General features: G+C 41.7%; 1 protein-coding gene and 1 long non-coding RNA gene across 3 annotated transcripts; one reads left to right on the top strand and one right to left on the bottom strand.

Annotated features, from left to right (window-relative positions):
• Paip2b (poly(A) binding protein interacting protein 2B) lies at window positions 1-25,684 on the top strand. 2 transcript variants are annotated; one of them, NM_146169.2, is made up of 5 exons: window positions 1-107; window positions 414-471; window positions 16,873-17,020; window positions 21,667-21,843; window positions 22,850-25,684. In NM_146169.2, exons 2-5 carry the CDS (start codon window positions 443-445, stop codon window positions 22,904-22,906), a joined length of 411 nt encoding a protein of 136 aa, NP_666281.2. In that variant the 5' UTR covers window positions 1-107; window positions 414-442; the 3' UTR covers window positions 22,907-25,684. The 2 variants fall into 2 exon arrangements, with proteins under 2 accessions (NP_666281.2, XP_006506034.1); XM_006505971.4 differs by lacking the exons at window positions 1-107; window positions 414-471 and adding an exon at window positions 10,866-11,097.
• Gm52908 lies at window positions 19,937-26,818 on the bottom strand. The gene is made up of 2 exons (XR_003956458.1): window positions 25,993-26,818; window positions 19,937-21,375 (listed from the first exon to the last, which is right to left on the bottom strand). It is a non-coding gene; the product is annotated as a predicted gene, 52908 (long non-coding RNA).

Raw genomic sequence — 26,818 nt, 5'->3', positions numbered from 1 at the left:
GTGTGAGGCCGAGGTACCTCGAGCGTTTGTGCGCCGAGGCTCGCGCTCTTAGGAGGCGGCGCTGTGCTGTGGTGCGGACCTCGGGGCGGCGTTGTCCGCGCGGCCAGGTGGGTTGAGGCGTCGGGGCTGGGATCGTCTGGCCACCCGGGACTGCGCACAGCCCCTCTACCCGCGGGCTGCCCGGGAGCGCGCACAGCCCCTTCCCAGCGCGGCCCGGGCCCAGGCCGTCCGACGCTCTGGCGCTCGCGGGCCAGCTCCTCTCACCTCATCCCTTTTCACCATCCTTGCTACGTATGACCTGCCGCCTCCTGGCGCCCCTCCTCTCTCTCGCCTTCTGAGACGTTCACTCTCAACCTCAGGATTTCAGCCTCATTTCCCCCGGAAACTAACACCTCTCACTTTGCTTTTTGTAGGCACCTGGAAGGGTGAAGGCGAGAGGCAGATGACGACGCTGAACACAGGCTCCGCAAGGTTCGGAACTGCAATGGGCTTGCTTAAACTCTCTCTGCCTCCCCTTCAATGCCATCTAATCCCACTCTTCTTCTAGAATCATTGTCCTCATAAAGTGCTTTTGCTCAAAACTGCTGAAAATGCAGGTGGAAAGGCTTGCCAGCAGCAACCAATTTGAAATCTGTTACGTGGAACGGGATGGAACGGGATTCTGACCCAGCTTAGAGCACTAATTTACACTATGAGGAAGGGCCTGGTCATCCCGGACGTCCGTAAGATACGGGATATATGTGATTATCACACACAGCCTCTGAGAGAATTACAACAGCCCAGAGGCGACCTTCAGCATTATCTTTACAGAGAATTTATTTGTTTATACCTCATAGTATGGCAGTGTTTGGCTTCCTGTGGTGGTTCTAACCATATGTTTCTAGATGGCCTTCCACACTGTCTCAAACCCAAATAAAAATATGCCAGACGTTTACTGCGAATAAATTAGCTTATCACTCATAGTTTTAACTGAGATTTTAGAAGTTGAGGAGTATTAGACAATAGGGGTTTTATTTTGGAAGCCAGAGGACATTGAGTATTGGAATACGTCTAGTACTTTAGGCAGAAAGGGAGAAAGAATAAGATATCTATCCATATCCAAAATTGCATTGTTCTCATGTTGTCATTTTCTTGGCTTTATATCTGGAATTGTTTTTCTTGGTTTTCAAAAAGGAAAATTAAGTCGTAGTTTAGCATCAGATTCACTGTTGTGGAGTTTGTAAGCTTTACTTTACTATTTTTCTTATCCAATTTGTAGCACATAACAGTATATAGTTCCTTGTGTTTTGCTGTGGTAAGATTTTTGTCGTAGTAGAGAAAGAAGTCTGTTAGAGGAAATTAAAATCAGTCTTTCCTCATAGGTGACAGCATTGCCTCGCAGGCCTTATGTTTGTGCCATATTTTTCACACTGGAAAGAGCGGAATCTTAAAACTGTTGTGATTTTTGTCAATTATAGCAGTTGTCTAAGTCATGGGTAAAATACGATCTCTGAGTTGGTCACTATAGTACGATCTCTGAGTTGGTCACTATAGTAAACTGTTGTAAGTCTGCATTTGAAAATCAAATGTACCTACCATGTCTTTGATAAATCTGTGCTTAGTGATCACTTGTTTGGAAATTTAGAAGATGGTAGCTTGTGCTTCCTTCCTTTGATCTTAAAGTTTAGTAGAGGAGAGACCTATAAGCCAAGAATTAAATGCACAGAGACTTCTGCTGTTCAGGATGTGGGACTGGAGAGAAGCCCTATCCTCCATGTTCCAACCTCAACTCATGTTCCCCTAGATTTCCTCAATTGCATTTCCTTAACCTTCGTGCCTTATGTAGATTATAATCTTACATCTTGAAAACCACTTATCATGTTAGATTTTGTTCCCTATATTTTATACAACAGAAAATGGTTTTCAGAGGTGTGATTTCCCACTAATAGGTGCCAGAGTTATATCGTAAACTCTGTCCATTTAACCCCAAAGCTAGAACTTTCAGCACAAAACTACCCACTATTGCTCTGTCCTCTGGCATCTCTGTATGAGCACCAAACCAACAGGGTCCAACTTTGACTTTTTCCACCTTAGCTGAGGACAAGGGCAAGAGCAAGTGTGCTGCTATCTACATATCCATGTGCACCACTTAGTTTTCTTTTTGTAACTGATACTTGACAAAGCCAGCTTAAGTCAAAAAGGAGTTGTTCTGGTTCACAGAGTGAAGGGTGTAGTCTACCGTCGCAGTAGGAGCTGGTCCCATTGCATCCACAGTCAGGATGTAGAGAGAGATGAATGCTCAGCCCACCACATGCACTCAAACGCATGAGCTTGGGGTGCTGCTGCTCACAGTCTGGGTGGGTTGGTTATCCCTCCTCCATTAAGCTTTTTGTCATACCCAGAGGCATATTTCCATGGTGATTCTAAATCTAGTCAAGATAGCAATGAAGATTAACCGTCACACCAAGAATGACTTCAAAGGCACCACCAGTATTAGTTTGGGGGTTATATGCAAATTTTAGCAAGAAAGAAGATTTACACCTAAGAATTGTACTTGTGAATGATCCCTAGACCTCATTTCCTGATACTCCCACTCCCAAGTCCATCTAGGATGGTTTTTTTAGTGTATTGGGAAATTTGTTCACTTATTCATTCACTCAACAAATATTTATTAAGCATTTACTCTAAGCTGTACTCTACTTTAGATGATAGCAATGAGCTAGAGGTTAAGATCCTGCCCTCTGGATCTTGTATTTGAGTCAGAAAGATAGACAGCTAAGGCTTGAGTGGGTAAAATTAGAGATCATCTTGTCTGAGTTGACACTAAGTATCCTCTTTCTTGATTCAAGACCTAAGAGGACTTCCAGACCATTTCTACATTTTTCATATTTTCTTCTCTTTGAACTTTTCTCCAGTAACCTGTTGGTGTGTTGGGGGAGGGGTATGTTTGTGTGCCCATCTGCCCCCGAAGTGCTGCTATTACAGACTCACCACCATGCTTGCCTATTTTAGGTGGCTTCTAAGGACCACTATAAGTCCTTATATTTATAAGACAAGTACTTTACTAACTAAGCCATCTTCACATTTCTGGGTTATTGTCAAAGAATCATGCCGACCTATTCTTTGGAATCTGAATCTGCCATCAACTAATGAACAACTATGGTCCGACTTTAGACTTTGAATCTGTGTCCTAATTTCAAGATTGATGATATATAGTAGACACTTTTGCCTTCCAAGGAATAGGCACACACACACATTACCTGTGGTGATGGGGGATGAATATAAAAAGGAATGGAAAATTATTTCATCATCCATATTGTCTGAACCTTAGTGCTTTCAAAACCATATAGAGCAGTGGTTCTCAACTTTCCTTAATGCTGCAATCCTTTAATACAATTCCTGATGTTGTGGTGACCGCCCACCACAAAACTATTCTGTTGCTACTTTAAAACTGTAATTTTGCTACTGTTATGAATCCATAATGTAAGTACCTGATAGGCAGGATCTCTGATATTTGAACCCTGTGAAAAGGTTGTTTGTTCAACCTCCAAAAGGGTCATGACCTACAGATTCAGAACCACTGGTATAGAGCAACAGCTTGGTAATATTTAAGATAGGATTTTAGTCTATCTTATGCTTTGTCCATCTAACATCTATAGCTTCTAAAGAAAACTAAGTCTACCACATCTTTATTCTTCTAAACCAGAAGATTCCTATTGGGCAGAATTTCGAGTCAAGTCAGGTTCTTGGTTTTTTTGTTTGTTTGTTTTTTTCCAGACAGGGTTTCTTTGTGTAGCCCTGGCTCTCCTGGAATTCACTCTGTAGACCAGGCTGGCCTCGAACTCAGAAATCCACCTGCCTCTGCCTCCCACGTGCTGGGATTAAAGGCGTATGCCACCACTGCCCTGCGTGGTTCTTGGTTCTTAATCTCCAAGTTTAACCCATATATTGTCTCTAGCTGAGGTATTGAGTCCTGCTCTGGTCTCACATGAACAAAGAAAAGGGGTTGGTTCGTGTCTTATCTGGCTCTTATATATTTGAATAGGATTCTGGAGACACTTCCCTTTCTTCAGAGGGTAACTGAGGGGTTCTAGGGTTTGTAGGCTTCTCTTTAGACACCTATCTTACACGATAATAGATACTATCAGATATAGAGCATCTAGCAAAATGGTTGACACATGTCAAAGATTCAATATATCTTCCTGGTGCTGCATTTAGTTGTATTGTGGTAGAACTACTTGTTCATATGGCTCTCTTCCTGACTATTCTGAGCTCCATGACAACAGGCTCCACAGTTCTATCCTTCTACCTCTGATGCTTAGGTGAGAACCTGATACATGGCAACTATTGCACAGGTATTTGATCTGGGGACTTCTCAACTCCTCCTGAAAGGCTTCCCAGAGAAGGTATTATATTAGATAAGTAGATTTCCCCCTCACCAGCCACCTGTTCCAATCCTTTCTTCGTCAGCACACAGACCATCTTTCTTCTCTGCTACTTCATAGAATACCATGGTTTACTTAGCCAGTTCCCTTTGGTGGACAACCTCGTACTATAACAGTAATGATGAACACAGCCCCACACCCAGTTCATGTCATACACCCTTGATGAAGTCTCTACAGTCACTCAGATTAGATTCCCAACTGGTCACATGTTTAGTAGGCTGAAAGCCCCATCCCTAATTCTTGTTATATACAGTAACATGAAGCAAAACTTCTTTGGATGAAGCCAGTAAGTATACCCTTATGGGATGTATATTTATCTCATTAAAATAACAAAAACAACTCCAAAGATTAACCCATTTCTGTTTTTAAAATGTATACACCTGTATCTATACACATAAACATACATGCAGGTAAAAACTACTGTCTGAGGAAGTATCTATGCAGTGCTCTGTAGGGTCCCATTATTTTGTCTATTTTTTTGTGTGTGCTTTTCAATTTTTACAATAGTTTGTGCAGTTTCGGTAGTGTAGAATTTTTATTGACAATATCAATTCAAAGTTCAGTGGTGTTGTTGCATGCCTTTATTTCCAGCACTGGGAAGGGGAAGCAGGCAGATCTTTCTGAATTTGAGGCCAGCCTACTATACAGACTGGGTTCCAGGACAGCCAGGGATACATAGAAAAACCCTAATTGGGGTGAGGTAGAAAGAAAACCAATTCAAGCAAAGTAGGACCCACTCCTCATCTGCATGTTACTAGCCACTCCTTTCCTCTAATTTAGACTGCATTTTACTCCTATTTCTTTTACTTCACATTACGTGGAAATCAGTTGTTGGTCTATCTGTTTCTGCTGTGTGAGCTCTATTTAGAGTGAGTTTCATTATATTTTCAGGACTTAAAACAGTATATGATGCATGGGAGATTCATAAGTGGTGAGTGAGTAAATGACTTCACTGTCATAGACTGAAGAATTTCATATCTGCATCAGTACATTGTTATAGACACCTCAGCACCAACCAGGGTTTCCATGTTTTAGTTTGTGGTTGTTCGTTTGTTTTGTTAAAATGGCATCAGTAAGGAGATTTTTTACATTTTGCAATGTAAAAGACTTAAAATGTTGCTAGTTTATGAGTTCCTGAAGACTGTAAAATGGAGTCACTTTCAGAAACAAGATCCTTTGGAAGGTGACTCTGTAGAGGCTCTTAAGCCTGTAAGGGCAGATGAGACTCAGTCTAGAAAGATGTGCTTTCTGTGGTGCGTCATACTCTGGAGCTTCCGGGACATCACTATTAGACATGTTCATACTTCTGAACAAACAGGAGTGTTTGTGGCAGGTAGAAAATGAAGGTCCCACATCAGCTGAGATCAAATTTTACTACCAACTAAGTCCTGACATGAAATACATGAGATAAAAATTAAGTTGGAATTTCCTATAAGAAACATTCTGAAACTATTAGCAAGGTTCATTTTGTTCAGCTTTTACTCCCTGACCATTTGTAGTATCTGAGAAAAATAAGTTTGTTTCCATAGCTTTTCTGGAACTAAATGGGTAGTAATTAAGAGCATGGACTTATTATGTGAGGTGATATATTCAATTAATTCCAGATGCCCAGGAGGCTGAGGCAGAAAATGGCAAGTTTTCGGCCAACCCGAACAACTTATAATACCCTGTCCAAGAAATCAAAACAAGTATGGTGGTGCCTTCTTTTAATTCCTGTACTTGGGAGGCAAAGGCAGGCTCATCTCATCCAAGGCCAGCCTGGTCTACATAAGTGAGATCCAGATCAGCCAGGATGACCTAGTAAGACTCTTAGAATTTAAAAAAAAAAAAGGAAAAGGAAAAGGAAAGGAAAAGGAACAGCAAGCAGTCTAGCTCATTAGTAAGACACTTGCCACCAGCAAGGGCTTCAGGAAGGAAATGTGTAAGCTGAAGTCAGGTACTTCCATAGGTGAAGTAACACCTCAGGCCAGATTTACTGTTCAGTGATGCTGGAGAGCAGAGAGCTTTCCGGAAGAGCCCGGGAGAGGAGAACAGCCAGCAAGGACTTGGAAGCTGATACTTTAATCTTGTTCCAGCCCCTGGATTTTGGGTGGTTCACTTTTTTTTTCCCCTACATAAGTAAGGGTTTCTCTTTTTCTAAAAGGTTTAGCATAGTGGTTCTTAGCCTTCCTAGTGCTGTGACCCTTTAATACAGTTCCTCATGCTACAGTGACCCTCAACCATAAAATTATTTCATTGCTATTTCATGACTCCAATTTTGCTACTGTTATGAATTGTCGTGTACATATCTGATATGCAGGATATCTTATATGAATCCACCCCCTCCCTCCCCAACACACACACAAAAGTACCCAACTTACAAGTTAAGAACCTCTGGTCTAGTGGAACTTGGCTTTCTCACTTCCTGATGACTTAGTTCTGTTCTTAGAGTTTACACATTCCAAGGCTCAAGCAGTTTTTCCAAAAGTCCTGAAGTGTAGTCTACATTCCATTACTGAAGTCTTTCCCTCTCTAAAAGCTGCCCATTCCTGACTGATCTTGTCTTCCCTGTCCTGGAGCACAGGGAAGCACTCTTATTCCCAGAGAGCAATTCTGTCCTGACCTTGGCCTGCTGGTCAAGATTTTATCAGTAGTTAACTTTGAAATATGGCTCTTTCCAATGAATCTTGTTATGTATGTATATCTACTGTGTTCAGTCTCATAATGTAGTTAGGTTTTCTTCTCTCCTCTTAGCTATGATAATTTATTTATTTATTTATTTATTTATTTACTCAAAATTGTATCAAATGCAGTGGTCATTGGGTGAATTTGTTGGTCTTGGCAGTATAGAATTTTTGGAGTTCAGATGATTCCACTGTGGTAGCTTTTATGTTTGGCCTTTAACTCACAGGAGAAGATCATTAGCCACTCATGTCATTGAGGGCTAAATAGTAAACAAAAGCACATAAACATTTTCTAGAAGTCAGTTTTAAGTAACTGAGCCTGTCAGAAACAGATTGTAGTGGAGAGTCATCGGTGTTGGGAAGTACAAAGTGATTATCCCTGAAAGACACAGACATCCTCCTGCCTGAGATTTAGAATACTGGTAATATTTAAGAAATGACAGTCAGCAAAAATCATGTATTGAGGCTCAGGAGGTGGTTGCACAGATGCATGCTAGACGCTCGCTCTCAGGAAACCTTCACGGGTACAAGTAGACTATTCCTCTTTTTTTTTTCTTTTTTTTTTTTAGTTTTTTTGAGACAGGGTTTCCCTGTATAGCCCTGGCTGTCCTGGAACTCACTCTGTAGACCAGGCTGGCCTCGAACTCAGAAATCTGCCTGCCTCTGCCTCCCAAGTGCTGAGATTAAAGGCGTGCGCCACCATGCCCAGCTAAGTAAACTATTCCTAATACAAGTAATTTGAGTCCCATTTTCTTAAGTGTGTGGTCAAATGTCAAACGGAGATGATCACAGGGGAGAGCCTTGACAGAAATTATTCAGACATCTAGTGTGGGGAGGATCCTTAGCAGAGATGTGTTCAAACTTCCATTGCATCATTTTAGACAATTTTGGTTTTGTTATCAGTTGACGTTAGAGATTTGATGAGAAAGTATTTTACATGTAATAATTGACCTCATTAATTTTTTTATTAGTCTTTTCGACTAAAACGACATCATTTTACACGAGAGTATATTTCTTTTTGGAGCTAAGCTGAAGAAGTCAGAGTCCCTCTGCTGACCCCTATTTGATGTTTTCCTGGAAAAACAATTGACTGCCTTCAACTAGGGATAATTTGAAGGCTGAGTACAATCTTATGATTAAGTATTGGTAAGTCTGTTGGTTCTGCCTTTGGAAATGTCTTTAAGTGCATTATGGCGCCTATTGCGATTTTTGTACATAATCAGTAGAATAATGTCACAGAATATCTTTGGGACATTGTTTATAAAAGTCTATAAAAGTTAATAGGCATTAAGTTGAAAATAAAAAAACAGCCAGTTGTGGTGGTGCACACCGTAAACCACACTCTAGAGGTTGAGAGGCAGATGGATCTCTGTGAGTGCCAAGCCAGCCTGGTCTGCAAAGTGAGTTCCAGGACAGCCAGGGATGGATATCTGTGTGTGTGTGTGTGTGTGTGTGTGTGTGTATGACCCAATCTTAAATAAAAAATGAATGAATGAATGAACAAATGAATGAATAAGTAAATAGGTGTCTGATTGTGCAGTTATAATAAAATACCTTAGACTGGATATTTACAAAGAACAGAAGTTTTATTTCCGTGTCGCTCTGGATGTTAGGATCAAGGCAGTGACCAGTTTACTTTTCTGGTGAGGCTGTTCTGCTTATAGGATAGCACATTTCGTCTCCTCTGTTGTCCTCACAGAAACATGAGAGAGCCAGATTCTGTTTGAAAGCTTTTAATCCCACTCCCAAGCCTCTTCCCCTCCTCAAAAGGATGCTCTTTCTTACTGCTGTTATGTGGTAAGTCAGCACCTGAATTTTGAATGAGCTACATTCATATCATAGCAATAATAAATTAATAGATATAATAAAACAAATGACTAAATTAATAAAATTAGGAAGTATTTAGTAAATTGAACAAGACTTCTTAGCTGTGAATTCCCATGACTGTGTGTGTGCACTTACAGGTTTATACAAGCACATATGTGCACATACAGAGGCCAGAGGTCAACATTAGGTATCTATCTATATTGCTCTCCACCTAATTTTTTAAAATAGCCTTTTTCACTGAACCTGGAGCTCCTTGATTCCTCAAGGCTGGCTTGCCAGCCTGCCCACCCAGGGATCCTCTCCTTTTATTCCCACTGCCCCAGCCTTGTATAGGTGCATACCACTGCATCTGGCTTTTTTACATAGGTGGTAGGGGTTGGATTCAGGTTCTTTGTGATTACAAATCAAGTACTGTACCCACTGAGTATCTCCCCAGCACTTAGCTATGGGGAGGAAATCTTTGCTTCAAAGATTTCCTTAGACTAGTGTTTGAAGAATGCCAATTTGGGAACTGCTGTTGTAGAAATTTTACTCTAGAATTTCTATTCCACATAGAGTTTTGCCACTGTATTAAGGGAATGGCCTGTAGTTCTTCTATAAGAATGATCTGTAGCAAATTAACAAAAATGAAAGTGTTGGCTTAGACCTGATAAAGCAGAACTGGAAGGCCTTGTAGAAATGCTTCCAAGTGATACGTTCCTTACTGAGAGCCCTGAACCAGAATGTGCTTTCTCAAGGCTTGTCAAATGCTTTTTAAATTCTGTATGTTTTGTATTCTTGGCTCTGGTCCAGGAACCTGCCTTACGCTTGTGTTCTTGATTCTTTCTTCCCAGAGGGTCTGCATCAGTCTGTCAGTGCAGGGTGCACTGCAATATCAGCAAAGAGGTGGTGTTTCATTTACACTGTCTTTCTAGTCTGGAAGTCTTTAATTTAAAAGATTCCTCTATAATTCATCTTTGTTTTTTGTTATATTTTACTCTTAGGAATCACTTAAGTGATTTTTCTCAGTTTCTTGACTTTCTCATCCACTAGTAATTCTTTTGTTATTTGGGGATGTTGTGGCTTTACTTGGATTTGATTTGATTTTAAGGTAGCAGTCAGGGTATTGCTGTCTATATCAAAGTAACCTGAAATGGGTGATACTTGTATCTCATCTTCTCTGTGCTAGCTTTGTCCACCCTGAGTTTACTGTGCTCGCTTAGCTTTAGCCATGATGACTGTTGCCATTTTCAGCATGTTTCCTGTTGGTGGTTTGAATGTAAAGTGTTTTCCAAAAAGCTCACCTAAGAATTGGTCTCCAACTGGTGTCACTATTGAGATAATTAGATCACCAGGATACTAACTTCATGAGAGAGTTAATCTGTTGTTGATTTCATTGATTGTTGAGCTGTAAGGACTTTGAGGAAGTCAGTCACTAGAAGGGTTTGTTTTAATCCATGTGCTCCCCAGCCCTCCTCCTCTCTGTTTCCTGATGCCATGAGGTAGAGCAGTTTTCCACTCTGCCCTTCTGCTGTGATGTTTTTACTGTGGCATAGGCCTGACAGTAGTGAAGCCAACTGGCGATGGATTGAAATCCTGAGCCAAAATAAACCTTTCCTCTTCTAAGATGTTTGTCAAAACTGAAAGAATAATTTTCATATTGTTTTTGAATTTCTGTAGTGCAGTCTAGACCCAGGCTAGACCTGAAGTCTGTCTCATGTTGGGTCTGATCTTGAAGCACTTCTCCAGCACTTTCCTACTTCATACTTAGTGTCACCACATTGCTACTTAAGAATTAAAATAGCAGATCTATACCCTGTGGTGAGGAATCTAGAAGTAACCCAGTCCCGTCCTCTGCCTGAGAGTCTCATGAAGTTGCAGGCAGGCTGTCAGCAGAGGCTGTGCTTGGCAAAGCTTGACTGTGGGAAGAGGCTCTTCCAAGCTTACACACAATTGGCTCACTCCTGTCACATAGGGCAGCTCTGTTGTGGCATGGCTGACATCATGGCAGATACTCTTAATCTTAGTCTGGCTTATGAAAGTGAACATTTCTTTATCTTTGACAGCTTTGGGCATATATTTTTCTTCATCCCCACTACATTAGACTTTGGTAAGAATGTGTCTTGCTATGAGAAAGGGTCCTGTTACGATGCAGACTAACAGTGGAATCTCCAGAAGCAGCTCACTGTTGAAGCATCTGGGTGGTAAGCTGGGGAAGCGCTGTGGATGGAAATCAGTGATACTAAGGATAGTGACCTCACATCATCACATATCTTCACCACATCTCAGTATCTATGCCTCCCAAGGAGCTGGAATCTCTAGCAGAATCTCCTATTCTCAGCCTGCAAAACAAAGTTAGGGACACATTAAAGTACCAGTTCACACTCACCCAGCAGTGTGATCTTAAACTAACCTATATATAACACAGAAAGGTAGCTTAATTCCTCAGTCAGGCCCTCCCTGGTAGTCTTTCCCATGTGTGAACCCTCTTAAATTTCAATTTAGCTCTGTGGTAAGGGACATACTTAGTCACCATACGTAAGGTGCTGGTTCTAGTCTCCAGCTCTGAAAAAAAAATTGTTGGATAGATTATGCCTAGTCAGTCAGAATATAGATGTGATAGTACTTTGTTTTTAAAGCCTGTATAGTTAATACATATATAGTGGTCATATTATACAACTATATAGATTGCTACTGTTTGGAAAAACCAATTTTGCACTTAGTGGAAGCTGCAGGTTGAATGTAAAGTACAGCTTAGTAGTCAGCACTGAGAACTGCAAGAATTGTTTTTCCTCAACATTTATATTCAGTTCAATAACCTGATAATACTAAAAGAAAAACAAATTCAGCTTCTACTACTGTGTGCTTATAGTACAGATCACTTCTATGATTTCAAAATGTATGTGCCTTAGCAGTCTTTTCTGTGGCAGGAACCAGCTGGGCAGTTGAATTCTAACATTGTCTATCTAGAGATAGCATCGGGTCCCACAGACTGAGAGCTCGTTCTCAACATAAAGCTTCCTCAGTTCAAACACCAGTTGAAGTTTGTCGGCCTTTGAAACTTATGACCGCCTGTTATTTGGGCTTCCCATCATCCCCATCCTTAGGTTTAGCTTGCTGGTCAGCTCACAACTCAGGGAAATACTGATGTTTACAAGTTTAGTTTAAAGGATGTTTTGTAGGAAGCAAATACCACTGGGTTGATGCTACATGCCTGTAATCCTAGCATCTGGGAGGCAAGGCAAAGAGTCACAGTGAGGTAAAGGGCAGCCTGGTCCACATAGCCAGTTTCAGACCAACCAGGGGTACAGAATGAGACACCTGTTACAAAAATAAAGAAGACAACAACAAAGGAACAGATTGCCAGACAGAGATTGGTGGGATGAGGTTTGGAAAATATCCTGTCTCCAGGAATTCCCAGTCCTGTGGAGCTGCCCCCCCTCGCCTCCCCCCCCCCAAGCTCATGAATGAGTTCACTTTCCTACAAGCTTCTTTGTGTTCAGCTCTGTAGAAATGCTCCAAACCCACTTCTCTTTGAGTTCTTTATGAAGGAAGGCTTCATTATAAAAGCATAATTGAAACAGGATTACTGACCCTGTAATAGTGTGCCCAGACAGCAAGGGTGTGGTCTAATGCTAGAAGACTGCATAGGAAACCCCAGCAGGGCCTGTCTGTCCAGATTCTTCTTGGACTCTGCACAACAATCTGTCCTCCCAGCTACAGCAGGGCCTCTATTGAAATGGAGTTTTATGATCAGTCCACAAGATCAGAGAATTTGTTTCTGGCCAGCTCAAGGCAGAAAGATAGGGGAAGCTCGGAATATATCTTTGTTTTCAATTACTTGTCTAGGGGAAAAGAAATTTTAGTTTCAATAGCCTTCTAGGAGGAGAAAGGGACAGAGGAAGATCCCTGAAGTCTAAAGCACTTCAGCATTACAAGAGCCTGTCCAGGGCTGGGTTGCAGCTCAGTGGCAAAGTGCTTTCCAGAATTTGCAAAGCCCTGGTTTCTATTCCCAGCACTCGAGAGCAAAGAGAAGGATAAAGGACTGCCTTCCACCTTTATTGATACTAAGCCAAAATGAACCAAAAGGCTGTTTTGTGAACCAGAAACCATGGATGAGACCTAAGATGGGCCTGTCTTAAAATCAAGAGCCAGCACACCCATGTTATGCTTGGTTTCCATTCCCACTCTCATGAACAAGTGTGTCCTGCAGCTTACTGTGTTCTGTCTTGCTCTACACCAGAGTCTTACTCTTTTGCTCTCTTCTCTTTCTTTATTCATTTTGGACAAAGGTAGAGTTTCAGAAAACTGAACTCTGTTTCTCTGGATGGTGTCTGAATTGGTGGACAGGAGTAACTGCCTATTATAAGCAGCTAACAAGTAAGGCCTTGAGAATGACAGCCTAGCACAACCTGCTGCTCAGCAAGGCCTAGTCCCTGTGGGGTCTCTGTATAGGAATGCCACCTTATTTTTCAGGTGCATTGACATTCAAAGCAGGCTTCTTTGCTCACACACTGTATATGGAAGGGTCAGCAGTACTGAGCTGGATTCCCCCTGCTGGGGGAAGATACCCTGTGCAATTGGGAATAAAATGATTTCTTCTGTCTCTGTTTACAGTATGCTAAACAGATGTATTGCTTACTTGATACCCTACTTACACATCTGTTTAAAATGAAATCATGGGGGATGGACAAGGTATCATAGCACAGTCTGACCTGGAGCTCACGATAAGCCTTCTGCCTCAGCCTCTGGAGCGCTGGTATTGCAGACATGAGGCACCATAGCTGCCCTAATATGAAATTCTCTTAGAACTCTTGAGCTGTGTTTCTACTATTCTTGCAGTACTAGAGGTTGTACCCAAGACCTGGTATGCACTGAGATAAGTTCCCAGCACATTTGTTTGTTTGTTTGTGACAGATTTTCCCTGGATGAACTCCAGCTTGCTAGGTATCTAAAGATGACTTTGAACTGCTGATCCTCCTACTTCTATCTCCTAAGCCCTAAGAATAAAAGCCTTTGCTACAATAAGTGTTCTCAAAGCATAGATAAACTTTCAGGTGTGTTGCCTAGATGGCAACAAGAGAAAAATAATTTGTTAAAGGAAACTTGATTCCCAGCAGCCAGCGGGATAGAGCGGAGATTGGCATATGAATGGCAGCATGTGTAGACTTTGGCTTTGTTTCTTTTTTAAAATATTTATTTTTCTGCGTAAGGGTGTTTTACCTGCATCCATGTCTGCACCACAGCTGTAGCTGATGCCCACTGAGACCAGCAGAGGCTGTCAGATTCCCTTGAAACTTGAGTTAACAGATGGTTGTAAGCCATTGAGTGGGTGCTGGGAACTGAGCCCAGGTCTTCTGAAAGATATGAAAGCAAATGCTCTTAATTGCTGAGCTATCCTACCAGCCCCCCACAGCCTTGTTTCTCAAAAGTAGAGAATCTGATTGGAAGATAAAATTTATGCATATGAACTGGGACAATGACTATCATTACTGGTGTGCTCCTAAGGGACAGCAGCTTAGTGGAGGAAGGAGTAGTCGCTATAGAAAAAAGACATAAATGATATAAAAAATGCCAAACTGAATTTAAAATTGCTTTGATGGTTTATATTGACTGCCAACGTGGTGAGATCTAGCTAGAATCATCTAGGAGATCAACCTCTGAGCATGTCAGTGAGGGAATTTCTAGATTAGAAGTGCACACCACTGTCCCATAGCTTAGGATTCAGGACTGAAGAAGAAGGAAAGCTGAGCATCTGCTTCCCGACTGTAGTGCAGTGTAATAGCTTCTCAAATCCTTGTCACCATGCCTTCCCCATGATGGACTGTGCTTTCAAACTGTGAGCCAAAATAAACCCTTCTTTAAGCTGCGTTTTTCAAGTATTTTGGTCCTAGTAGTATATAAAGTAACTAATATAGAAGCCAAAGAAAAGTTATAGTCATATGAATCTTGGTTCACTTGTTAATTTGCCATGCTAGAGATGAACCACTGTACTATAAATTCACCCATTTGCCTTTAAATAAGGATGGGTGGGTGGATGGATGGATGGATGGATGGATGGATGGATGGATGGATGGATAGATAGATAGATAGATAGATAGATAGATAGATAGATAGAGAGCTGTCAAGATGGCTCAGGGGGTAAACTTTATACTATGATTCTTCTTCCTTCTACCACGTGGAATCCATGAATAGAACTCTGTCACCAGGCTTAGCAGTAAGTACTTTTACCCTCTGAGCCATCTCACCAGGGTGGCAACAAATTAAGAACTTCAAATGAATATAACCAATAATGCAGTAGCTGTGTTTCTGGAAGATAGTCGAAGGAAATCAGTAAGATGATCAGAAAGATGGACAGAGACTCTTCCAGACTGTATCACATAGAGACACTGGCCTCCGTTCCCAAGACAGGTTTTCATGTTGATATAGAACATCATGCCATCCTACTAACAAGAAAGGAACTGGGGAATGTATGTATGTAGCTGCACAGATAGGAGCTTAGGGCTAGGAAGGCTTTGTGCATGTGTTGCTCATTGTTCTTAACTGTAGGTGGTTGAGCAGCTAGTGAATTTATTGTTTTTGCCTAGCAATACAGTGATTTTTTTTCTTTTTTCTTTTGGTAATCTCTCTAACCTCACCTCTCATGAACTCTGTTATTTTTTAAATAAATTTTAAAGAGAGAATTTCATACTCAGAATAAAGAGCAGGTGCTTGCACTGTTAACAGTACATCTGTAGGGGGCTGGGACGATGGCTCAGCTGTTAGGAGCACTTGCTGCTCTTGCAGAAGACCCTAGTTGGGTTCAGTTCCCAGTACAGACATTAAGGCAGTTCATAATTACAGATAACCCAGCTCCAAGTGATTTGTCGCCCTCTTCTGGTGTCTGGGCACCCTCACGCATGGCATACACTCATACAGATGCACATACAAATAAAAACTAGTTTTAGAAAGAATGTACTTCCTCTTCCTGTCTAAAGGTAAGGAAGCTAATCTGTAGTAGGTTCTAGGACTTTTAGGAATTTGGCATAGGATACTCCTTCTACATCATTTGGCTTTTGTTTAGAAAGAGTAAACTTAGTCTTTCTTATTCCCTTTTGTTTTTGTTTTTTGTTTTTGTTTGAGACAGGTTTCACAATAGCCGGGGCTAACCTGAAACTTGAGACAGTCTTCCTGTTTTGACGTCTGAGTGCTGAGATGACAGATGTGAGGCCACCAAGTCCCATTCCTCTCAATTCTTAAAAGAACTATACACCTGTATAGTTGGTAATAGATAGGTAGATCTATGTGATGATGCCATAACAGTTACAAGCTAACAGTTGTGTTTGTGTAAAGTAATTGGATTAATTCTATCCTTGTTAGCTTCTAAATGAATGAGACCCAGACTATATTTATTTAGCTTTGACATAATTACTGGGGGGAATTAGCCCTAATCTATTTTTTCTAGCACTAGACTTAATTCTCCAGTAGTGCTCCCAAAGCACTTGCTAGTTGAGTCTCACCTGAGTTACTTCTGCTGCAGCATCCATCCTGGGGAAGCATTTCACTTGGGCATGTGCTCCTGGTCCATCACTCTAGTGGAGACTTCCTGTTCTGGCTTCTTCCTTTCTCTCCTCTCTCCTTCTTCCTCCTGCTTCCTCATGATCCCTACCTTCGACCCTCAGGCTGAAAGCTGAATTTCTGCCTTTTCTGTTCTTCACAGTAATTGCCTGTAGCCACTTTATTTTAATGAATAGTTTTAAATTGGGGAACAAGGTTTACATAGCATCTCTTAGTAGCCATGAGGAACATCTGCTCATTGGGGCCAACCAGATCTTGGGGACGAGTATTTAGCATTTGACGACATAGCAGCACCAGACCAACACAACATTTTCATTAAAGTCATCAGCCTACAACTTGAGAAGCGTCTGGAAGGATCTAGGTGTTTAGAGTCATATTTTCTTGGTTCTTTATTTTTTGCTTTTTTTAAAAAATCTATTTAGAATCTCCATAATGAATGGATCCAGTGTGGCAAGTACATCACCCAGTGTGAAATGCAAAGAAGACCAAGGATTAAATGGACATGAGGAAAAGGAAAACCCATTTGCAGAATACATGTGGATGGAAAATGAAGAGGATTTCAACAGACAGGTAGGCAAAGGTAGAAGACAATCACTATCCCATTGACCTACTGGAATCTTTTTTTTTTTTTTTTTTTTTTGCTGTACTTATAGGTATGGGATGGCTCTTTTAGTGTTAATAAAGTCCCAACACACTTAGAGAATCAGGGGTTCTAGGCCTTAGCAGCCAGAGGCTTATAACTCAAGTTAGAGTCTATAACTCTGGGTTCTAAGCCAAGGGCTTAGCCTTCTAAATCTTCCTAAACCCTCAAGTAACTGTAGTCTCTCCCTCCTTCTTCCCTTCTGCCATCTGTGGGTCTCTGTCTTCCCTATACCTCTACCCAACCACATTGATGTAGTCAGCATAAAAGTGTAAGTTTTGCTCATGGTAAATACTTGGTAGATTATATGGTTTAAAAATGTTTTCCCTGGAAAAATGCTTCTTTATGAAATCAAGTTTGAGTAAAATAATTAATAATGCACAATTTATGATAAAATATGTGCTATTTGAAAACCTACTCAGGAAGAAAACAGCTTCTCTAGCTGGAGTATCTGCTATCCACTAGTAAGGATGCACACAGTGGAAGTGGAAGGAATGCAGCTGACTGGAGTGGAGGCTCCTCACTCACAGGAGGGATGGGAATCCTTCACTGTCCCTGCTGCTTGTGTGGTGCTCTTCCCTGCTCATTGTCTACTACAACACTTTACTGACATGCTCGCGCTGTTCTTGTGTACCTCATTCTGGAAAGTCATATTAGGCAATTGCTACCATGCCTTACAAACCTGAGTTTAATCCTCAGGACCCACACAGTGAAAGGAGAACAAACTCCCACAAGTTGTCATCTGACATCCACATGTGCAGTGACACATGTGCACCTCCCTCCAGCAATAAGTCAGTAAATAAACAAAATAAGAACTTTTAAAGCTATAATCCCTAACCCTAGCATTGCCATTGGCTGGAGCAGAAGGTACACACATTTACATGCACTTATGCATGTGGAAGCTATATGTCAGTATTTTCTTTTTTGTCAGTATTGTCTTTCTCTGTCAGTCTCCAGTGAATCTGAAGTTGGTGATTGGCTAGACTGGCTAGCCAGTGAGTTCCTAGACCTCTTCTGCATCTGCATCTGCCTCTGCCTCTGCCTCTGCCTCTGGACACTGAGATTACACACCACCACATCTATCCTAAAACGTAAACCGTGAACACTGGGGATCCCCAGGGCCTCATGTTTGTTCCATAAGCACTTCCCCTGCTGAGCTGTTTCCCCAGCCCCTGATCTTTTGGGGGTCTGGGGGGAGGAAATGTTCTCTGAAAGATGGTAGTGGTGGTGCATGCCTATAATCCCAACATTTGCTAGGTAGGCGCAAGGGGAGAAGGAGTTCAAGGATTTGTCTCAAAAAAAAAAGGTTGACCAAGTATGAGGCTTTTAGAACCATATTGGAATGTCATCTTGAGGAGACAACAACTAAGTCCTAAATAAGGAACTACCATTTGTTTGAGATCTCAGCAAGCAGTAGTATATGATGGTATGTACTTCAGAGGTAGAGTCAACAAGAACAGTTGGAGGTCAGCTTCATATTGAGTTTGAGCCTATCCACAGATACATGAGACCCTGACACAAGCAGACAACAAGTGTGATCTCAGGAAGTATAACTCAAGGAGCTGAAGAGATAACTCTACATTAAGAGTGCTTGCTGTGGGCTGGAGAGATGGCTCAGTGGTTAAGAGCACCGACTGCTCTTCCAAAGGTCCTGAGTTCAAATCCCAGCAACCACATGGTGGCTCACAACCATCTGTAATGAGATGGGATGCCCTCTTCTGGTGCATCTGAAGACAGCTACAGTGTACTTAGATATAATAATAAATAAATCTTTTTTAAAAATCCATTTAAAAACATTAAAAAAAAAAAAAAAGAGTGCTTGCTGTTCTTGCAGGGACAAGGAATGTGCTTTTCAGCATCTGCATGGCATTTCACAGCCACCTGTAACTCCAGCTCCAGTGTCTCTAATAGGCTTTTCTTCTGGCCTTCTTATTTACTTGCACTAATGTGCACTTACTCCCCCCTCCCAATTAAAAATAATAATATATTTTAGAGGAAGGATAACTCAAGAAAGAGAAGAATTCTTGTAAAAAACACATTAGTTATATTTGTGAACGATTTATATTCATATTCCGATAATTTTAATATTAAAGAGAAAAGGGACTCAGTTCTGCTAAGCAGGAGGCAAATACCAATTCTCTGCAACTTGGAGGTATTGTCACTGGCGAGACATGACATAGGATGTAGAAGACACTGCTCAGTTGTGTGTTAGGGGTCTTTTACATTCCTGTTTTCTAACTGGAGGAATTTTTTTTCTTAAGCTCCTATCATTTCCCCATGCGTGTCTAATAACTGAACTCAGAGCAGGCATAATGCTCATTCATGCCTCAGAGCTGAGACTCACAGTCTTTTGTTGGTTTTTCTTTTTCTTTTATGTTCTAAGTGCAAATCTCCCAACTTTTATGCAAAGAAAATGGAATACTGCTATAATAAGAGAAAGATTTACAGCTTGGCAGTGGTTGCGCACACCTTTAATCCCAGCACTTGGGAGGCAGAGGCAGGTAGATTTCTGAGTTCGAGGCCAGCCTGGTCTACGGAGTGAGTTCCAGGACAGCCAGGGCTATACAGAGAAACCTTGTCTCAAAAAACAAAAGAGAGAGAGAGACAGACAGACAGACAGACATGGGCAAGGTCCTAAACGAAACAGCTATGGTAAAATATTTGAGCAAGGGAATATGTAAGAGAATGGAGAGCAGAAATGTGGTTCTAAGACTTGGTAGGCTGAGACAGGAGGGTCGATGTGAGTTCATAGCCAGCTTCAGCTGTATACATAGTGAGTCCAGCCCTGTCACAAAGAGAGAAAAATGGATAGAGAAAATAAATGCAAGACATTTCAAATACAAAGCTATGACTTAGAAATACTTTATTTTGGGGCTGGAAAGATGGCTCAGCAGTTAAGAACACCGACTACTCTTCCAGAGGTCCTGAGTTCAAATCCCAACAACCACATGGTGGCTTACAACTATCCGTAATGAGATCTGATGCCCTCTTCTGGAGTGTCTGAAGACAGCTACAGTGTACTTACATATAATAAATAGATAAATCTTTCAAAAAAAAAAGAAATACTTTATTTTAATTATTTGAGCTTCATAACTATGAATTTATGAGATTTACAAATATTTTGGCAATTATTAATTTAATTTACTCTTCTTAAGCTGGGTAATAGAACATGCCCATGATCCCAGCATTTTGGAAGGTCAGAAGTTCAAGGTCAGCCTTAGCTACAGAGTTTTCAAGACCAACCTGTGATATATCTATAAAACTGTCTAAAAACAAAACAACAGAAAGAATTAAAAACTTGCTATTAGTGACTTTTTCTGAACCTGTGACTTACAACTGAGTGATTATTGTTGTTGTTTGATCTATATTGTAGAGGCAATGAGCTGTGAACCTATTACCCAGAAGGAGGTGGGAAAGAGCTTTGGCAAGTGTGGAGTGGCCCATGAAGTCACTGAAATCTGAGTAAACACTGTCTGCAAAGGACTGGATAATCCTAGATCTCTTTGTTTCAGTTTGTGACAATGTTTAAGAAGTACAGAGTAGTTTAAATATTCAGTGTTCTTGTTTTGAAAGGCTATTAAATTGTGACATATATTTCTGGTGATGCCAGAAAGTATTCTTTGTATCTAAGATTCTGAAAGTACTTTTCTGCCTTTGGGGTTCTTATTACTAGAAAAGTGAATCAGGAGTTAATGTTTTTGATTAAGTTTTCAGAATACTGGTTGCAGACCAGTTACATACTTTGTCTTTTGCATGTTCCCTGTAAAGTGGAGAATTTAAGAATTTTGTTTTGTTTTTTTGAATCAGGGTCTCACTATGTGGCTCTGGCTGGTCTAGAACATAGACTAGGCTGGCCTTGAACTTACAGAGACCCACCTGTCTCTGCTTCCTGAGTGTTGAAGGTAGTAACAGGTGCCACAACATCTGTCTAGAAAGAATGTTTTTATCAAGGTCAAAGAAAGAATGCAAGCTATAAAAAGATTCTTCTACACCACCATAACAATGGAGAATTAAAAAAATAAAAGCAAGAGTCAAAATCAAAAGTAATAATAAAAAGTGTCCCATAAAGATCTGTGAAGACCTAAAGTTTCTGCCATTTTGAATAACTAAGATCATGTTTTCTTTTTAGTTTCTGTGATTCATGATCAAAAGCAACTTGGGGAAGAAAAGGTTCTATTATAGCTTACAATTCTAGGGAGATACAGTCAGTCCATCATGTCTGAGAAGGTATGGCAGCAAACAAGCATTAACAACAGGAACAAGAAGCTGGTTTTTCACATGTTATCTACAAATTGGAAGCAGAGAGTACAAGGAATTGGGTAGGGCTGTAAATCTCAAAGCCTGCCTCCAGTGACATACTTTCTCCACATAGGCTTCACCTCATAAAGGTTCTGTGATGTCCCTAAACAGCATCACCAACTAGGGACCATGTATTCAGAAACATGAGCCAATTGGGAATAGTTCTCATTTAAACCACAATTGTCATTAGAAGCATCATTAGCTCTCCTGCCCATCTGGTGGGAAGGGCTGAGAACATCCTCTGGGATAACACCTGAGCTTTCCCCTTTGTTGGCAGGTGGAGGAAGAGCTACAGGAGCAAGACTTCTTGGACCGCTGCTTCCAGGAGATGCTGGATGAAGAGGACCAGGACTGGTTCATCCCAGCACGAGACCTGCCTCAGGCTGTGGGGCACTTACAACAGCAGTTAAATGGACTATCAGTTGGTGACAGTCATGAATCTGAAGACATTTTGGTAAGAGCCTTCAGTAGTTCCACATGTAACATCATGAAAGAGTATGGTGTTTAGAGTCATTGATGCTCTGTGTGGCTCTGTACCCTACATCAAGTCTGAGTTGCCATGCCTTCAACCCCTTAGATGAGCCCCAAGCTCTGTGAAATTGTAGTCATCAGTGTTCATTTACCTGATGCTCTACACTGGGATAAAGGTTAGAAGCCTGAATTGGGCTTCAATAAACTACTTGATACTGTTTTTCTCTTTCACTGTATCTTTCACTGTATCTTTCACTCTCTCTGCTAGGAACACACTGCTGACAGGCCAGTTTGCATGTCAGTTAAATCGGGGAAGTGAGTTTCTTGCCTTCTGTTTTGATGTGGCACTTTGAGCATTGTTCAAAGAGTTATGTTCCTATATGGCTGTGCCCTGCAGTGAGCCAAGACTTAGGCTGTTCACAAGTGCACCAAGGGGCACAGAAAGATGAGGAAAATAGAGGTTCAGGTATCCAAGCTGGCTTTGAGGAATATTGTTTTTTTTACCAGTTCAGTAGCTTGAAGTGCTATTTGGAATGAATATCATTTATGCATTCAGGAAAATATTCTGTAGTGGAGTGGGACACATGAAGGAACAGCCTCTGAGAACAATACAGTTATAGCCTGGGGTATTAATACTCTTCCTTTTTTCAGACACTGGGTTCGGTCCTCAGAACTTCAAAAATAAATGATTTTTTTTTTTTTTTTTGTCCCTGTCTGTCCCTCTCCTCCTTCCTCTCTCTCTGCTTGTGCTTTCACTCTCTGCAGGGCTGGACTTTGAGTATTGACTATGCTAGGCTTGTACTCATCAGTGAGCTACATCCCTAGCTTGGAAAGAAGTTTTAAAGTACAGTATGACATGAAAGCAGAAAGACAACCATTAGTATGGGGAGGGAAATCACAGAGATCCACCTGCCTCTGCCTCCTGAGTACTGTGATTAAAGGTGTGTACCACCACGCCTGGCATTGTTTTCTCTTGGTTCTTATTTCAGAGCAAAAGTAACCTGAATCCAGATGCCAAGGAGTTTGTTCCAGGAGTGAAGTACTGAGCTGTTGGAAGCTTCCAGAAGGACTTGTCTTGTCCCCGTACCTGGGGCCAGCAATGCACAAAAAGGGCGGAGCTGAAGGGGGGTGGCAAGGGTGTGCAGCCAGGGCGGGTTGGGTTGGGAAGGTGGTTTAACTGGATATTGTGACTCTGAGTAACTAATGTGCGAGGTACAACTCTCCAAGCCTGAGCATGGCTCTTCTGTTGTGCAGACTTGCTCAGAGCAGTTTCCAATTTATTTTATTTTTGATGAGCTCTTTGGAGTTAAGGAACTGCGATTGTTTTTCCCTTGTAAGGAATGTTGTCTGCATTTTAGCAAAATAAGCTGACCAAGGAAAACAGTATTTAAGAATAATTTTCCCTGCTGTGTACCTACCAGCAGCAGGGTTCCTGGAGAACTTAAGGAGTTTGCAGCTGGGTGATAAGGGGGAAAACATGAGATACAAACCAGATATAACATGCAGCTCCCATCCCCTGATATTTCCATGATGAACTGGGATACCAGTGGCCCATAAAGCTCTTGTCTCCTGTCCTGAACTCAGCTCAAGAGAACACAGATTTGAAAGTTCTTGGATGACTGTAACTTTGGATGGATGTGAGTTGTATATCAGAAAAGCAGGGCTTGATGGTGATTGTCATTAGTGACTGCTATCCTATCATTAGTATGTAGCTATTGTCACTCATCAGGGTTGCTTTGCCTTCATGATCTTCATGGGGGCTGCTTCTGGCTTCTTTCCCCCCTCAGCTCTAAAAGACACTATTAGTCAAAGTCTGAGATGGGCCTTCAGTTGTGTTAGTTACACCTTGAACCTTTTCTGGACAGTTTTGTTTTCCTAAGTCCCTTCAATATCTGATTCTTAGGATGTCTTAATTCCCTTATATTTTCTGTGTTTCCAGACACTAACAAGCTGCTTAGTTTGGGTTTTTCTCATGCCTTACAGAGTGATTTCCAGAAACTAAGGTGCTGAGGGGTCCTGCCCGAGAGCACAACAATCAGGCTTGCTATGTACTTGAAGCTGTTAGTAGGTGTTACTGTTCCCACAGACCAGCTTTAGTGTCCTCATGGTCCTGCCTAGGTGCACTCTTAGTTCTAGCTCTAACTCACTAGGGTTTTTGTTGGTGTTCTGTGGAACTGAACTGCACCAGAAGCTGCCGCTGTGAGTCGAGGTGAAGGTGGTAGTGTCTGAGGGTGAGAGAACAAGTGTCCTGTCCTGATCGTACTCCGAGGACAAGGGTCTTGGGAGGACTGATAGTGCTGTGGCTTCTGTGTGGCTATCACTGTGGTGAATGACAGGTCTGGAAAGATCATGCTGCTTCCAGCAGTCCATCAGATCAGTGTATAGATATGGGCAGAGACTGGAAGGAGAGGACTGAGGTCTGGAAAGTTGAAAGTTTCCCTTTTTCATATGAACTGGTTTGCTGAGTTTCCATTTTTTCTTGGTGCCATGGATAGAACCCAGAGTCTCACTTGTGCCAGGTTAGTCCTACCCTTGAGCTGTTCTCAACCCTCCCTTGATTTGAACACAGCCCCAGCAGTTAAAGACAGATGTCCCTCTTTTTCCTGTTTGAGTCATCACAAGGATGGCATCTTGTGGAAGTGGCCTCCCTCTCAGGTCACATCCTAGTGAGTAGCTCAGGGAACTTGTATGGCCAGACACACACATCAATTCAAAGCCTCTCCATCAAGAGAGAATGAAACTAGGAACTCCTTCTGGAATGACTTTATTCCTGTTTAAGCTTTTAGCTTGGCTTGTCACCTCTAATAAGGAGAGGAGGAGGGTATGTGTAGGACATTTAAAAAGATTCTTTCTCTTGTAGTCTCCATGAGGTCAGGCTGTATCAGGATTGCAGGAAGATCCTTCAGAATCTCTGTTTGCGTAGTGCACCTTCCTCTGAGCACCTATGGAAAGCTTATGCAAGCCTGAGGCAGCTTTGTTCCATCCTTCAGTTTTGCTCTTTGGAAGCCAAGCTGCTAGGAATGGTCCAAGAGGCCTGCCTCCCTCCCGCTGTGCTGGCTCATTTTATTTGGATGTCATTCTTTATCCTGCTTTCAGGGGTGTATGCTGTTGGGTATACCTGGAATCCAAGAGCTAGTGTGTTGAGTCAACCTCAGAGGCAGGGTGCTGACTGTAGGCTTGGGATGCAGCCAGTGAACTGGCCCTTAGTAATGTATGGAATGACTTATTCCTGTGACCCAACTCTTTTACTATCCAGTGTTGTGAGGAAGCACAATTGTACCCGAGACTACAGACTTAGCCCCAATTACAAAAAAGTTTTGGGTTGTTTTTTTTCCTTGGAATTCTTAGATTGCTGTGTAAATTCTTATACAGCAATAGAAAGCATTCTAAATAGCTGCTAGTCTGCCTGGTCTCAGTATTCATTTATTAGAGACTGAGTTCTGTGATTATTTGACCCTATTAACTTTGGGGGGTGGGGAGGAAGGAATTATTCATGAATTTTGGACTACATCAGAAATCTGAGATATCCAAAGCCTTGGTACTGTAGCTCAGGGTCAGGGGCCAGTTTCTATCTGTAGTGTACCTGACTTATGGTTATCATATAAACAAGCCAGGAGATATTCTAAGGAGAAGATTGGGTCCTTTTTATTGAACCCAGGACCTCACATGTGTTATGCAAGCACTACACCAAGCTGTACTCCAGGCCCGTGAAAGGTTGAGACTGGGTTAGCACTATTTCCAAAGTCACAAGACCTATGATTGCTTCATTAAGATTGTAAGGTTAACCATGGCTTAAAAATAAATGGTTTTGGTGAACTACTAAATGTTTTCCAGGTTATTGTTATGTCAAGTTTTTTTTTTTTGTTTTGTTTTGTTTTTTTTTTTGCTATAGAGAGATGAAGGTGCAGGCAAACAGCCCTGAGCTTGCACTAGCACCCTCAAGGAGCCAGGAAAGAGGGGAAGCCAGAGTAGACCTCTTGATTGGGACTATGGCAATGAGCATGTGACGGCCTGACCTTCTAAGTTTGTCCCCTACTGCCAGAGGGACAGGCGTCTTCAGTAAGGGTCTTGGTTTACAGGATGTCAAGGATAGGAACTCAGGGGTCTGACAAATTTGACAAGAAGTACCTACCTGATGGAAAAGCTCATCCCAGCCATTCTCCTCTGGGAAAACAGGAATGGAGGGCATCCGTTTGCTAAGCAGACAGAAGAAAGGATGCTGATGTGAAGTAGGGACCCTGACTGATTGTGTCCACCATTGCCATGAGACTTGCTGCTCCCGGGATGTTCAGTCCTGAGATGGCCAAACAGTGGGTGTTGAGCACCTACTGAAGCCCGTCCTGCTAACCTAAGGATGTCACCAGACAACAGTTAATCTGGAAGGTGAATCCTCCAGTTACAATCCTCCCACACAGAAGCTCTGGGTGATCATAGGAACAGAGCCAGAATCTATCCAACCAAACAATAAAGCTGACTGCATACTACCTGGCCTCTGTCTATCACCTAACCCACTGCTGGGCCCAGAAGTTTCCATTTCCTTGGAATCAAGGGACTAGGACATTAGACACTGCTTTCTTCAGGGTGTCAAGCTTAGAAGCCACACTTCCTGTCTTTGGGGAACAGGAGGGAATTCAAGGGCAGATGTATCTTTTCTTTTTTAATGTAAAATCCTCCCTACATTTTATTACTTATAATTTAAATGAAGATTTGCTGAGCTCTTCTCTCCAAATTTAACTTTTTTTTTTCTTTGAATGAATAAACATTCTAGGCTACTTAATTCTATAAAGAAAAAAAAATGGCAGTTCTTAGGATCAAACTCAGAACCTCACACAGCAGCATCCTACCACTGAGGTTAATATCCTTAACCCTGGATAAGGTTATTAAAAAGTAGCTTCCTGCCGGGCGTGGTGGCGCACGCCTTTAATCCCAGCACTTGGGAGGCAGAGGCAGGCGGATTT

The sequence above is a fragment of the Mus musculus genome, chromosome 6, assembly GCF_000001635.26.
Source record: "Mus musculus strain C57BL/6J chromosome 6, GRCm38.p6 C57BL/6J".
Taxonomy (NCBI): Eukaryota; Metazoa; Chordata; class Mammalia; order Rodentia; family Muridae; genus Mus; species Mus musculus.
This window is presented reverse-complemented; position numbering and strand designations above follow the sequence as displayed.